We start from the raw sequence: 14,107 nt of genomic DNA, 5'->3' as shown, positions 1-14,107 counted from the left end.
TATTTTATGTGGGGCATAGCCATGACACTGCAACTTTGCCTATGAAATACAGTACAAATCCGAAACAGCCTATGTTTTAATAAAATAAAAAACGAAAAGTCGGGTAACGGACTTAACTTTGATGAGAATTGGCATTCTTGCAAACAAGATCGTATAGTACACACAGTCCCAATACGCAACTCGAAAAGTAGAAAAGCGTGCTTGAACTGAAACACTAGCGCTCAGTAACCTTAAAAAACCATGGCTCACTCACATCCACTTAACTAAAGAATGCACGTTAGAAAAGGGATCCTATAAATATTTTTATTTGCTTAAAGATCAGAATGTACTATTTGTCCTATTAACAGAAATACATAACAAAAGCTGCCTAACAAGTGAAAAAAATAATTACAAATGCTGAAAATATTGGCCTCATTAACATATGTACAGACTTGTTTCCTTAATACATATCATCTATTTGGGAATAGCTTCATTTTATGACACACATTTGTACAAACACGGGCATCCCAAAGTTCATTTTTCAGCAGAGAATACTTCTGTCTGAGTACCGGTGTCACGGCCGGGGGACCACTGAGGCTCAGCCTCTCTCCAGAAACGGTTCCAGTTACCCACACGGTCACCCTTAGAAATGGTGCAGGCATTGTTCTGAATGTTCCTTCCAAAGAAGGCCCCGACAGACATTCCGCTCATGACATTCGCGTCTTCAGTTCATTGAGACTCGTGTGAAGTATATTACAAGTTCATCTTGGAGCAGAGCACACGGTTGCGCACAATTCACAGGGCGCTGCCGGGAGCGATCAACTCCTTAGCCTCCTGCGGGGCCTGCGGCTGTGGTGTGCTGCTGAGGTCCCTCTGTCCCTTCTTATCTTTGTTTTGAAGCGTTTGAAGCTGAATAATTAGGTTTCGGATTTCTTCTCGCTTAGTTTTCATTCTTTGCTCCGGGAACCAGTCAGTCAAATTCATCGGCAGATCAAAACTCTGAATGGGGTTCTGAAAAGTAAGCACGCAGGGGGTTAGCAAGTGTTTAGTGGAAACGTTTCTACTATCTATTCTTCTTATTCTACGACAATTAACCAAAAACATGCCCATTAGTCTGTTCATAACAGATAGCAGCGTGGTGTTAGCGTTCTCATGGCTCTTCACATAACAAACGTGTGTCATCTTAAAATCATTATCTAACAAGTGGCGCATACCACCGGTGAACGCAGTGCAAACTGTCAATATGTATTGCAGCAGTAGTCTGAATAGTTGTAAAAATGCAATCGCGGCATTTTTACAAAAGTGCCGATTTCGCGGCAAACCGCGAAATCGCGATTTCCTGGAGGGTCTGTGTAGTTCATGACCGAGACGGGCTGCATTTTTTCAGTGGGATAAGCCCACAACGGCTGGGCTTTCTGGCAACAAATGCAGTCAATCTACCACCATCCCCGTGCAACTCCTGGCCCAAGACCGTGAGGGGTATAGAGCCTTATATGACAAGTTACAGTATCTTTCCAATTACGCACTTCCTCTGTCGATTTCAGTAGCTGGGCTACTGGTAAGATGCAGGTGTTGAGTTAATTTGATAATAGCATCTAAGGTAGGGTGACCAACTGGCATTGGTGCAAATTCAGGATGGTGAGTGTAAAAATTCAGGACAAAGGGTCAAAATTCAGGACACAAATTCAGGACAGGAGGTCAAAATTCAGGACAAAACTTCAGGACAATAGGTACGTTTTACAGACACATCAGAGGTCGCGCAATAGTATATATAAGTAAGCCCAGCCATTTCCAAACATATTCAACCATTTACAAACCTATCCATCATGTATCCTTCCATCTATCATTTCACTCATCCATCCCTTCATCCATCCCCTCATCCATCTTTTCACTCATCCTCCATTATCCATCCATCCTTTCACCCTATCCATCTGTACACTTATCCATCCACTCTTCATCCCATCCATCCATTCACTCATCCATTCAGCCATTTACCCTTTCACTAATCCAGCCATCCTTTCCCTTACTAATCCTTCTACCCATCCACTATTTTAGTCATCCAACCATCCTCCCTTTCTCTCTCCATCGACCCTTTCACTTAGCCATCCTTCCTTCCATCCATCCATCCACCCACCCATCCATCCATCTACTCATCCACTCATGAATCCATCCATTGACCCTATCACTCATCCATCTATCATTTCACTCCTTCAAACATCTATTCATCCTTTTGTCCATCTACCCTCCCTTTCACTCACTCATCCATCCTTACATCCACCCTTTCACTCATACGTCCATTCATTCACCCTTGCACTTATCAATCCATCCATCATTTCACTCATCCACCTACCCACCCATCATCCACCCAACCATCCACCCACCCACCCACTCATCCATCCTTTCACCCACCCACCATCCAATCCACTGATCCATCTTTTCACCCACCATCCACCCACCCACTCATCATCCATCCATCCTTTCACCCACCAACTCATCATCATCCATCCATCCTTTCACCCACCGACTCTCCATCCACCCATCCTTTCACCCATCATCCATCCATCCATCCATCCATCCATCCTTCTCATCCATCCATCCATCCTTCCCCTCATCCATCCATCCTTCCCCTCATCCATCCATCCTTCCCCTCCATCCATCCATCCTTCCCCTCATCCATCCATCCTTCTCCTCATCCATCCATCCTTCCCCTCCATCCATCCTTCCCCTCCATCCATCCATCTCCTCATCCATCATCCTTCCCCTCATCCATCATCCTTCCCCTCATCCATCTTTCCCCTCATCCATCATCCAGCTACCCTTCCAACCATACATCACGCTATTTACATTTTCTCTCCATCCTTCCCCTCACTCATCAATCCATCCATCCTCTCTCATTATCCATTTATTCAATCTTTCATTCATCCATTCACCCTTTCACTAATTCATCCAGCCATTCACCCATCCCTTCACTTACTTACTCGCCGACCTTTCCATATTAATTTTGAGCTGAGCCCTTTTGAGAAGAGGCCCATCAAGAACTTCACCCTCGCTGCAGGGGCCGTTCCAGGACTGGGACAGAAGCCACCCAGGGCAGAGACAGGACCCACCACAGGAGGGGGACAGGAGCCATCACTGGTGGTGTGTGGGGGGGGGCAGGAGCCACTACATGGGGGGACAAGAGCCATCACTGGGGGGGGGGGGGGTAGGAGCCATCACAGAAGGGGGAACAGGATCCCCCAGGGTGGGCACAGGGGTGGGCATGCAGTATTCTAGTATCAACTTGGGTTCCTCGCCCCCTCCTGCACAAGACAACGAGAAGACAGGCTCTCTGTCCAAAATGCCATCCCCCACTGTAATGTACAGTACTTACAGGAGCTGCTCTAAGAGAACTGATTGAACTGATTGTCCTCCATACTTTGTTAATCAGTGTGGGTGCGATTGTGCCATTTCTTTATTTTCTTACAATATAGACTGCATGTTTGAAGAACCGAGGTTTGCTTACAATTTAGTGACAGTAATTACGCTCTGTGAAGAGAACCACGTGCTGCCTCGGTGTAATCAGGGGTGTAATCTGGCCAAGTCTCGGATGTTTGGGGCCCTGGGTAGAAATGGAACGTGTGAGCCCCCCTCTAAATAGCAGAGACATGACACATTCAGGGCTGTTTGCATGTGAATAGATGTCGCTGCTCCTGAAGCTGCAGCCCCTCCCTCTCAGTCACCTTCGAAGCACCTCTTAACAGGTCATCAAGGGCTGGAGGTGTGAGGGTTGCCATCCTGCTGTGCCTCTCCATTGCTGCTGAGTATCTGAGGAGCTTTGGTGCAGCATCGGAGTGAAGAAGGGAGGTGGGTGCAAGCTGTGCCGGCTTTAGGGTGAGGCAACCGGTGCCCTGTTAAAATGACGGACAAATGGCGTCCGTTAGAGATTCCTTCACGGACAACGGACAGACGGCCGAAATTACGGACTGTCCGTGAAATTTACGGACGGTTGGTCACCCTAATCTAAGGGGTAACATTGAGATTGATAGGGAGGGTTTCCCCACTTTCAGCAGCGGTGTACGTTTAAAGTCAAGCAAGTACCCAGCATAGCAATAACGTATGGATCAAGACGACATCCATAAGCAACACAACGTTTTAAGATCATACGTAAAATCTGTGGATCAATCACAGTTGAAATGGTCATTTTTTATTTACTTATGGATCGAAGAGCCTACAGATGTCAGATATTAGTTGTAAGAAATTAGGACAATTAGTTAAGTGCAGGGAGAACCCACCTCAAATAATAACTCTAGTATTTGTAAGGGTGAACCACGAAAGTCCTAAATTAACCAAAGCTTAACCCTACGATAGCTATGGAACAGAGCGGACAGGTTTCATTCAGAAGCAATGAGTTTATTATTTTTGGAGTACCTAGACAGTATTCAAGTGAAAACGTAACACAAGAAAAGTTCCAAACCAATTTAAGTACAAAAGCGTAAATAAAACTAAAATAAAAAATAAAACTAAAGGACAAAAAGGCAATAAGGGGCCCCAAAGTTGAGACTTTTTAAAGTTTCAATTTGAAAACAAGGCCAAAAAGAGTTGAACACTAGTGAGGTCATTTGGTTATGCTTGACCAGTATTTAGGAGCAAATTAGGCCAGTTCGCGATGGAACAAAGGCCACATACACAATCCAGATTTAACGGTCGGAAGAGTCACCTTAAAATGTAAATTGTAAATTGATACTTGTATAGCGCACTACTCACCGCAAGGGTCTCAAGGCGCTTGTACGAATACCGCTGTGGAACCCATCCTGGCTTTCCCTGTGAGGCGTCCACTCCTGGGCACCCCCAGGCTGAAGGCCAGGCATCCTTAGCGTTGTGGGGCCGTTGTGGAGATTAAGCAAGCTATGGCCCAGAGTTGCAGAGTGGGACTCTATGATTAGAATAGGCACCAAGGCGAGAATTATCAGATCCGTGAAATTTTGAGCCCAAGACCTGCCGAGGCGGGGAATTGAACCCTGGTCCCGGGCTAGACATCTGCATCCGGGTCTGCCGCTCTAACCATTGAAAAAAACACAGTTGATGGACAGAATGTAAAACAATGTCATACATTCACCCCAGTACAAGGATCTGGGCCTAAATCCATCGTTTTTTTGCACTCCACACCACTCTGGGTTGGACAATGGATTTAGGCCCAGATCCTTGTACTGGGGTGAATGTATGACATTGTTCTACATTCTGTCCATCAACTGTGTTTTTTGCAATTTTCACCCAGAGTGTGCTGGGTATACTCAGACGTGAGTCCCAGGCTCTCCACACCACTGGAGTCAAGCTATCCAGGCTGATAGCCAGAAACCGGTCCTTGGATGCTTGATTCCGGTCTGGGAAAGACATGGCTTGGTAGTTCGGACTGGACTGTTCCCATGAGGCACAGGGTCAGAGCTGATTTGCATATAGCCAGTGTCTAACCCAGGGTGGTGTGGAGTGCAAAAAAACGATGGATTTAGGCCCAGATCCTTGTACTGGGGTGAATGGATGACATTGTTCTACATTCTGTCCATCAACTGTGTTTTTTGCTCTAACCATTGAGCCACACTTGAGCCACACTTCTCCACCTTCATACTTCATCCCTGAAATGGAAATCAAAAATCCTCAGCGGGGCAAGGAAACAGGCTTTGACTGAATAGACCTCTACATTGTCAGCCAGCCAATGGGCAAGGTCTCAGCAAAGCAGCTGACTTTTGGCGGGAAAGCTCAGAGCAGGAGAAACTTAAATTGTGCACCCAGAGAGGGTCCCTCAAAGGACAGATACTTTTTTGCACCTTCACCGGTGAAGATTCCTACCTTCGGACTTGGGGCCTGATTAAGAGTTTGTCAGTCAACCGGACCGCCAAACTCGCAGTGGCATGGTGGGAACTGCCACACAGGTAGTCTGACCGCTGCATTACGAGTGTGGCGGTCCCACCACCACAGTTCTGCTGTAACCGCTGGTGATCATGGATTCCGCGGTGGAATGCAGCGGTGTGAGACCCTAATATTCAGCCAGTGCTGCTGCAGTACCGCTGAGCATATAATGAGTTTCCTCACTGCCACAGTTTTCATGGCAGTGAGCTGGCCATGAAAACTGTGGCAGTGATGAAACAAAGGGGCTCTACAGGGCTTCCTGTTGCCTCAGGGCCATGGGATGCATACAGGAGGGCACATGTTGTGCCCCCCTGTATGCCTGACCCCCCTGTTCCACTACGGCATGGACTTTAGTCGATGCCGTGCAGGAACAGTTTTTCCTACTGATGTATCTTTCTAATGCTCACCGCATGGGACCGCCAAATCACCCTGTAGATAGCCACAAAGGGAGCTTAGGTGTGCCTGAAGTGTCATCCTGGACATGATGTGGGGACGGACTGACACACATGAAAGGGCTGTGTCCTGTTCCTGTTGAGCCTGGAGCCAGGGCAGAAAAGAAAGTGACTTGGGCACTTCAAAAACATCTCTTAGAAGTCTTCTCCCCCACTTCAAAGGCCCAACTTGCTATAAGTACTGGACCTCTGACACAATGTTGGACCTGGCCTGCTCAGGTGCGGGTGGCATGACCTCGTAGTAGTTGGCAGCCATCTTGTTTTAGTAGCTTTTCGATCCATTCCCCTTATTATTTATCTGACCACAGGAACATAGGAGAAATATGAGACGGACACCCCTAAATTCAGAATTACGTGATACACTCTTTAGGAAGAGTGCTCTCCATCTCCTAGGTCTAGAAATAGGACTTCTGGACTGGGACTATCTTCCAGGCAATCTAGCTGGACGATACTGCTAGGGTGTGTATTCCCCGTCTGGAGACAGTGACAGGGCCTGGGGAAACTCCGCCATCTGGTATCTGCTGTCTGCCCTTTAGATTAGAGGGGAGGAGTAGTTTCGGGGCTGCGTCCTGGCCCCCACAATGCTGGCGCCGCTTCCTGATGGGCGGCTGATGACCCTGCCTTCCTGCTTCAAAGGATGAGGTGGCCCATGACGGGAGCCACCCCCAACCAGGCCTAAGGGAGGGAAACCCCCGGCCTACATGAAAGGAGATCAAAGACATTTTGAGGGATAAAAGAAGGACACTGGAACTAGAGAATCAGATCTGCTAGGGGAACCTCCGAAGAGGTACCCTCGGGAGCCCTCCTGAGGCACGACGAGAGTGCCCATCACCAAGAGCCCTGCTGACGCTGTCGCGGCTCAAAATCTTCGCTATCCACAAGGGCCCTGCTGACGTTGTCGCGGCTCCAAGTCTTCGCTATCCACAAGGGCCCTGCTGACACTGTCGCGGCCCCAAGCCTTCGCCATCATCTGAGCCCTGCTGACGCTGTCGCGGCTCCAAGCTATTACCATCCCCTAAGTCCGACGGACAGTGTCGCGGCTCACGCCTGTCTTCCACCTGTACTGATCGGCAGCAACATAGGGTGCTTCCCGCACTCCTGCCCGCACTGCTGAGGGCGTCACGAACTGTGAGAACTCCACGTCCAGTACCCAGTGTACTCCTGCCTGCACTGCTGGTGAGCTAGAACTTTGAGGACAGAACCAGGAGTACAAAGCCTACTCCAGGCCGCACCGCTGGTGCGCCACAAACCCTGAGACTAGAATCACAGCCTCATCGGAGGTACTGTGGAGATTGTATGGTTATTCACCTACTGAGAGAGTTGTATAAAGAAGTCTATATTTTTACTAGAACTCTGTGTCATGTCTATTTTATTGTGGGTCTCCTCGACCACTACGTGCAATCCGAAATACTTGGCCCGCTAACTAAAGAGAATAAACCTGCCTGCCCTCGCTACCATCCTCCCAAGGGGAGCAAGCGTCATTTGGGGAAGGCCCCTCCCTTCCTGTACGTGGGAGTGGGGTTCCCACTGGACTGGGGTGCGACCCTCAGCCAGGTGGGGGTTCCATTTCTAACACACAAACTCAGAACACTCGTAACTGAGGACATTCTAACAGGAAGAAGGACTGCCACTTTGCTTAACTGCTTTGTTGTGTTGGCCTGCTACCCTCTTGCGTAGGAGGAAGGAGGACTGGACCTGCATATCTACATTCCAGCACCTAAGCATCTCTGAGGACTTGTTACCTTGCCTCGTGTTTTCTGAAGTCTCAGGGATATAAAAGACTTCTCTCTTCAATCTCCAAATAGCAGCTGGACTTTGTCTGCTGTGAGCCCTACTTTGCAAAGTGGTGCCAATTCAGTCCAGATCTCTTTGAAGTGAGATTAAAGGGCTGCATCTTAAAAAAAAACATGCATCGATGCAGGGCCGGACTGGGAACCAGAACCGGCCCTGGCAAATTGCTCGGCCGGCCCCCCTCCCCACTCCAGGAGGAGAGGGGAGGGGGGAGAGGTGCGACCGCGCTCTGTGACAGGGCCGGTTTTCGGCCGTTTTTGTTACAGGGCCGTTTTTGCAGCATAACGGCCCTGTAACAAAAACGGCCCCAGGGGCCCAAAACCGGCCCCCAACCATGCGGCCCACCGGGGAATTGCCCGGTGCCCTCAACGGCCAGTCCGGGCCTGCATCGATGACGTTGAGCCGTTTGGAACTGGCGTATTTCCATAGACGCTGATGCATCGCCGTAGCTGCATGGACCGCGGACCTCGCATCGCTGACTGTGCAATGCAACATATCAAGTTTTCAATCCATCTCCGACTTTGTGTGGCACAGACTCATCGTTTCATGCTGCTTGTAGCACCTTCAGCCGAGTGGTTCAACGACAATACATTGCCCTAGTGTTCCTCCCATCCAGACTCTCGACACATTCTTGACGGTGCGCAGCTCAGAACCGACGCATCGCCTACCTCTGTGAGATCGACAGCGACGCACTACCTCCTTTGCTTCCTGCATCACCCTCGACATTGACGCATCCAAGGTACTATTCAGTGGGCCAAGGATGGTCCCTGCATCTGACCTGCATTTTTGGATTTGACCCAGTTAAGTACGCCCAGATAGCCCCCAGTTGGCGCTATTTGCTTCTAAGCACTATAAAACAGTTTATCCTTTAAAAATTCATATCTTCTACTTTTTGGATGTTTGCAATTTTGGCCTTGTTTTACTCCTAACAATACAAGCTATTTTTCTACACTGGTGTGGATTTTCTTTGTTGGGTTTTCACTGTGTTACTGTTTGAAGTGTTACTGAGTTACCCCGACCAGGGTTGTCGTTCCTGCTTGACGGCGTTCATACCTTTGCGACCAGAAACCTAATTTCTAACAGTATCTCAGGGCTTGCAGCCCTGATCGTGCCACCCTGGTGGTGCCCCAAGTAACAAATCTCCAAATTCGCCACTGCAGAAAGGCAGAACAGTCATGCACTGCTAGCCCGACTTTCCCATTGAAAGCGATTACAAAGCTACCACTTCCCCAGGACATGCGTGTAAGTCACTCCTCTGGTTGGCCTACTGAGCCCTAAAGGCCAGGTGCAACATATGACACAGGCAGGATCTGTACTTTGCATGTCCTGACAGGAAAACACACTAAACTACTGTTCTTACTGTGAAAAGATATGGTCGTTCAACTGGCAAGTACAGGGTTACATACTGACCCCTAAGCTGTTTTAACTCCTGAACAGTGTAACCAAAGTGGGCTCTCCAAGGTACCAAACTTGCTACATTAGGACAGACTTATATCCCAAGTCGAAATTAATGTAACTTGTTGCAGTGTGAAGCTTTAGCAAAGTTGCCACATTGTTGCCTTTAAAACTCCTGTGCTCCACGAGACAGCTTTTGCCCCCTGGAGAGACGTACACATGTTTCTCAGGAAGGAGAAAAATTAGGGATTGCTGGTCAGGGAGTTATCACTTCCTTTCTGCAGGAAGCCACTTGGTTGTTGGCCCCAAAAGGCAAGCTACAAAGGTGAAGCTACCTTTGAAGGGTAGATGTTAAACACCAGGGGGGAGGAGGAATGGGGGGGGGGGGGGAAGGCTGTCCCATTGATGAGGTAGACGGGCTGTCTCGGAAAGCAGAGAGGAGAAACCAGTTGCCAAACTAGTTTTCCTAGGGGCGTGAACCCCTAAAGTAACCACACCTCGGGTGGGCTAACTAAGTCTGAACTATGAGAGAGTCGTCTTACTGTCTCTAGAGTGGGCAGAATGGTTTATCCTGGGATAGCCAGCAGATGCCACACTCCACAGGAACTGGTCTCCGGGTGAGAGGAAACCTGGTAGCCCATTGGCTACCACTGCATTCTGCCAGGAGGGCACTTCCAGAACACAAAAGGGGACCACAGGCACCCAGACCTCAGATCTCAACCGACTTGGAAGAAGGACCAAAGAAGGACTGCCTTGCTGAATCGTGGGACCAGCAAACAGAGGCTGCACTAGCGAAAACTGCACCTGCTGCAGCTGGTGGCTAGAGAAGAGGAGGACTGTGCCTGCCATGTTCAGTTCAAGCAACAGCTGTGTCCAGAGCCCAGTCAAGTCAAGAGAACTCCAAGGGCAGGCTGAATGGCCTCCTGTTCACAGCAGATGGACACAACAGTTAAGAGGGCTGCTGGGGCAAGTTGGTAGCTAAAAGTCTTCAAGTCGCTATCACTGCCACCATGCACCACGAGGACCAAGAATCTGATGCACAGAGTTGTACTGGAGTTTGCAGAGTCCAGGACTTCTCAGAAGGTGAGTTATAAACCGAGGAAGGGCAGGCCTTTGATGAGACAGTGGACGACTGGCATTCCAGTAGCAACTTGACTTCGACCAGACTGGAGATGCCTACGTAGGACGTCGACCCTGCAACCAGGACCCACTCGCCATCTTCATGGACCGAGGAATACTTGCAGTAAGACTCCTGTTGACCATGTTACATTCGCAGCATCCGTGGAGCATCTTTAAAATCCTTCATTCCTTTGCATCAGGACTGCTCCATAGGAAACCACTGCAACATGGAAAAGTGCCTGGAACTGCTGAATGACTGCTTCTTCGCGAAGGTAACTGTACTTGAGGGCCTCATTGGTTTCCCCTGAATAGCTTTCTGGTGGAGTTGGTCACCCTAAGTACTTCTAACCAACTGCTTGAGCCCAAGTTTTCTTTGAAAACCTTTTTAAGTGTCCAGTTCGTTGACTTTGCCAAGGCTTGTTCGTGTTTGAGTGAAATTGCTGTGATTTATTATTGCATGTAAAATCTATATCTCTGGAACCCTCCAGTGGATCTTTTTCAGTCTATTGTCTTAATTCTTATAAAGGTAGTCTATTTTTTTTTTTTATAAATTAGCATCTAATTTCTTGAGAGTCATGGTAATTTCTTCTTCAATTGTTTGGGTGCAGTTTAAAAGCTAAACACTTGTTCCTGTGTGTAAGCCTTGCTGCTCAGTGCCACAGCTACCCAGGGTTGAGCTTAGGGTTGTACAGACAAAACCTTGACCCAAAGGGGTTGGTATGATACGTTAGGTCGCACAACCACACCATATAATACATCCCATTTCCTCACATTGGTGCCTAGCGGTGGGATCTAGAACTTGTGTTTAGCAGTACCATACAGTTGTTGAAGTCAAGACCTCTGAGAATCCGCATAGGTAGACACCTAGAAAAGAAGTTATTGCTCCCAAAAAGTATATTCTGTGGCCATTGTGGAACTCCAGAGTACTGTTTCCAAAGAGTGCATAAACTTCCCCAAGGAGTGGAGGAGCGTTTGAAAAAGTTTGGCAACGTTTTTTTACAAGTCCAAATAGAGGAGGAAAAAGTTTCCATACGTTTTTTAACAAAGCCCAGGAGCCACTTTTTGGCCAAAAAGACATGGAGCTCGACTTGGCAACACTGTGCTCATACAAGAACGATGATCCGAGGCTCTTTTGTGAAGAGAGAAAAATTATCATGGGTGCTAAAGCCAAGAAACATGCTTTGATTAAGGCCCGAGAGCCTGGAGGAGGCTCACGGGGTACCTCTATGACTGAGGAAGGAATTACCGCAATGTAGTGAGGATGAAGAGGAGGTTCAGGATAATCACAGCCTGTGGAGTGGAGCTGGAAGAAATCTACCCCTTCTTAGAGGGTCCAGGAGGGTCCCCAGGGCCCACAGCCTGCTGGCTCCGAACACAACCAGAGGTCCCTACAGAAGAGTATAGCAGCTCTGGAATTTGAGAATACAATAGCTCCGACTGAGAGAAGGTTGGCCCCAGAGGTAAGGAGGGCCAGGCTAGGCTTGAAGCCCAGATCAGATTGTTGCAGCAGAACTAGAGGTGCTGATGGTGAGGATCCCCAGTTATGTTCCAAGGGAGGACACTGACAAGTGGCTGGTCTCGCATATGAGAGCTCTCAAGACGAGGAAGGTAGGGACACAACACTGGGAAAGCACCTCTGTGGGAGTTAGTACCATGGGCTGGTATAGATAGGCTACCCACACTAGAGTAGGAGTTCGTTGAATCTTACACCCATATGAAGGCAGGCCTTGTTGAGCATGTTGGGTTAACTTTAGAAGAGTATAGGTTGAAGCTTGGATCCTTCCAGAAAGGCAATAGACAAACATAGGTCGACGTCATTGACACCTCAGTTAAGGCAGTAGACAGATGATTAAAAGCAACAAAGTGGATACATTTGAAGGGCTCTAGAGTCTGTTGGTTAAGGAGCATATTTGAACAAACTGTCATTCAGAGAAGTTGCACCAGCATCTAGTGGACTCTAAGCTGTCTAGCCCCACGGAAATGGGCAAAATAGCTGATGAGTGGGTAAGAACCAGAGTCGTGACCAGAATAAAGTGGTTAGGCCCCATCAGAGTCCCCAAACGTTGCCAGTAGGGAGTGAGGGGGGAGTCCTGAGCTGTATCCTAATCAAAGGGGAAGGGTATTAGGTAAAGAAGTTTGACTCCTTGAAGGTAGGGGTGTGCTTTGACTGTAACTAGCCCGTGCACAAAAGAGAGGTTGTAATGTGCACCAAAAAAGGCACCTATCAGGGCCAGTCCAAACGGTTGGCGGGTGTAGGGATTTGAATGGGAAGTTACCCATAGAGATCCCAAAGGGTACACCAAGGCCCCCTTATTGTCCCTGGGTGGGGACAACATTGAGAACCTGAGCAATGGACAAAGGACCGGTCCCACCCTAGAGGATCAGCGACAGTTAGCTGTCAAAAAGGCACAAGGAAATACCAGTGGTTCTGATAAGGTATACTGGGAGGAGGGTTCCTGTGTAGTGAGCCAATGGACCCGAAACTAGTGGCATCCAGGAGACTGGTGGTTCCTTGATAGTACAGCGAGTTTCTCTTTAACCTGGCCTATGATATCCCTTGGCTGGGCACCTGGGGAGACCAAGACCTGGGAAAGGCTGGCCAACCACTTCTACCAGATGTATGAAAAGGGCAAGGAGTGTTGTTGCTCCTGTGTGACCTGCGAAGCCAGTGGCAAGAAAGGAGGCAAACCAAAGGCTCCCCTTATAGCACTACCAGTGGTTGGGACACCCTCAGAGAGAGTAGGGATAGTTAATATTGATCACCTAGACCCACCCACACCTCCAGGAAAAAGGTTTATCCTAGTGGTAGTAGACCATGCTACTATATATATTCTGATGCCATTCCCCTTTGGACTGCCATTGCAGTGGCTACACCCCTCCTTGGAATATTCACCATGGTTGAGTTCCTTAAGAAGGTTATTTAAGATAGGGGCACACATTTCCTGTCCGCCTATCTGAAGGCAATGTTGGAAAAACGTGGGAGGACTTACAAGTTCAGCACCCCATATCAGAGCCCCAGGGTAGTGGTTTAGTTGAGAGATACAACAAAACTATAAAAGGCACGATCATGGGTTTGCCCGAAAAATTCAGGAGGAGATGGGACACTCTCCTCCCATGCCTACTCTTTGCATCCAGAGAGGTCCATCAAAAAGGAGTTGGCTTTAGTCCCTTTGGGCTGCTCTTTGGATGCCCTGTACCAGTTCCACTCAGATTGTTTAAGAAAGGATGGGAGAGACCCCTCAAAGAACTTAAGCAGGACATAGTGGACTATGTACTTGGCCTTCACTCCAGAATGGCTGAATGGACGAAAGGGCAAACAGAAATTTAGTGGCAAGCCAGGAGCTTGTCAAGCACTGATATGACCAAAAGTTGTCCATAATGGTTTCCAACCAGGACAACTACTTTGAGTCTTACAGCCTGTGGCACCTGGGGCCTTACAGGACAAGTGGACTGAGCGCTACTCCCTTTTAGAGAAGAAGGGGGAAAAC

General features: G+C 48.4%; 1 protein-coding gene across 3 annotated transcripts in view; it reads right to left on the bottom strand.

Moving 5' to 3' along the window:
• Positions 1–289: 289 nt before the first annotated feature.
• The window catches only part of SENP6 (SUMO specific peptidase 6), a 586,019-nt gene continuing 572,201 nt past the window's right edge, over positions 290–14,107 (bottom strand). For all 3 annotated transcript variants that reach the window (XM_086926520.1, XM_086926518.1, XM_086926519.1), the window contains one exon: positions 290–990. In XM_086926520.1, coding sequence (XP_086782646.1) covers positions 775–990 — 216 coding nt within the window. In that variant the 3' untranslated portion in view covers positions 290–774. The remainder of the gene's footprint in view (positions 991–14,107) is intronic.

This window comes from Lissotriton vulgaris, chromosome 6 (genome assembly GCF_964263255.1).
Source record: "Lissotriton vulgaris chromosome 6, aLisVul1.2, whole genome shotgun sequence".
NCBI classification, from domain to species: domain Eukaryota; kingdom Metazoa; phylum Chordata; class Amphibia; order Caudata; family Salamandridae; genus Lissotriton; species Lissotriton vulgaris.
The sequence above is the reverse complement of the archived record's forward strand: the minus strand, read 5'-3'. Positions and strand labels throughout refer to the sequence as shown.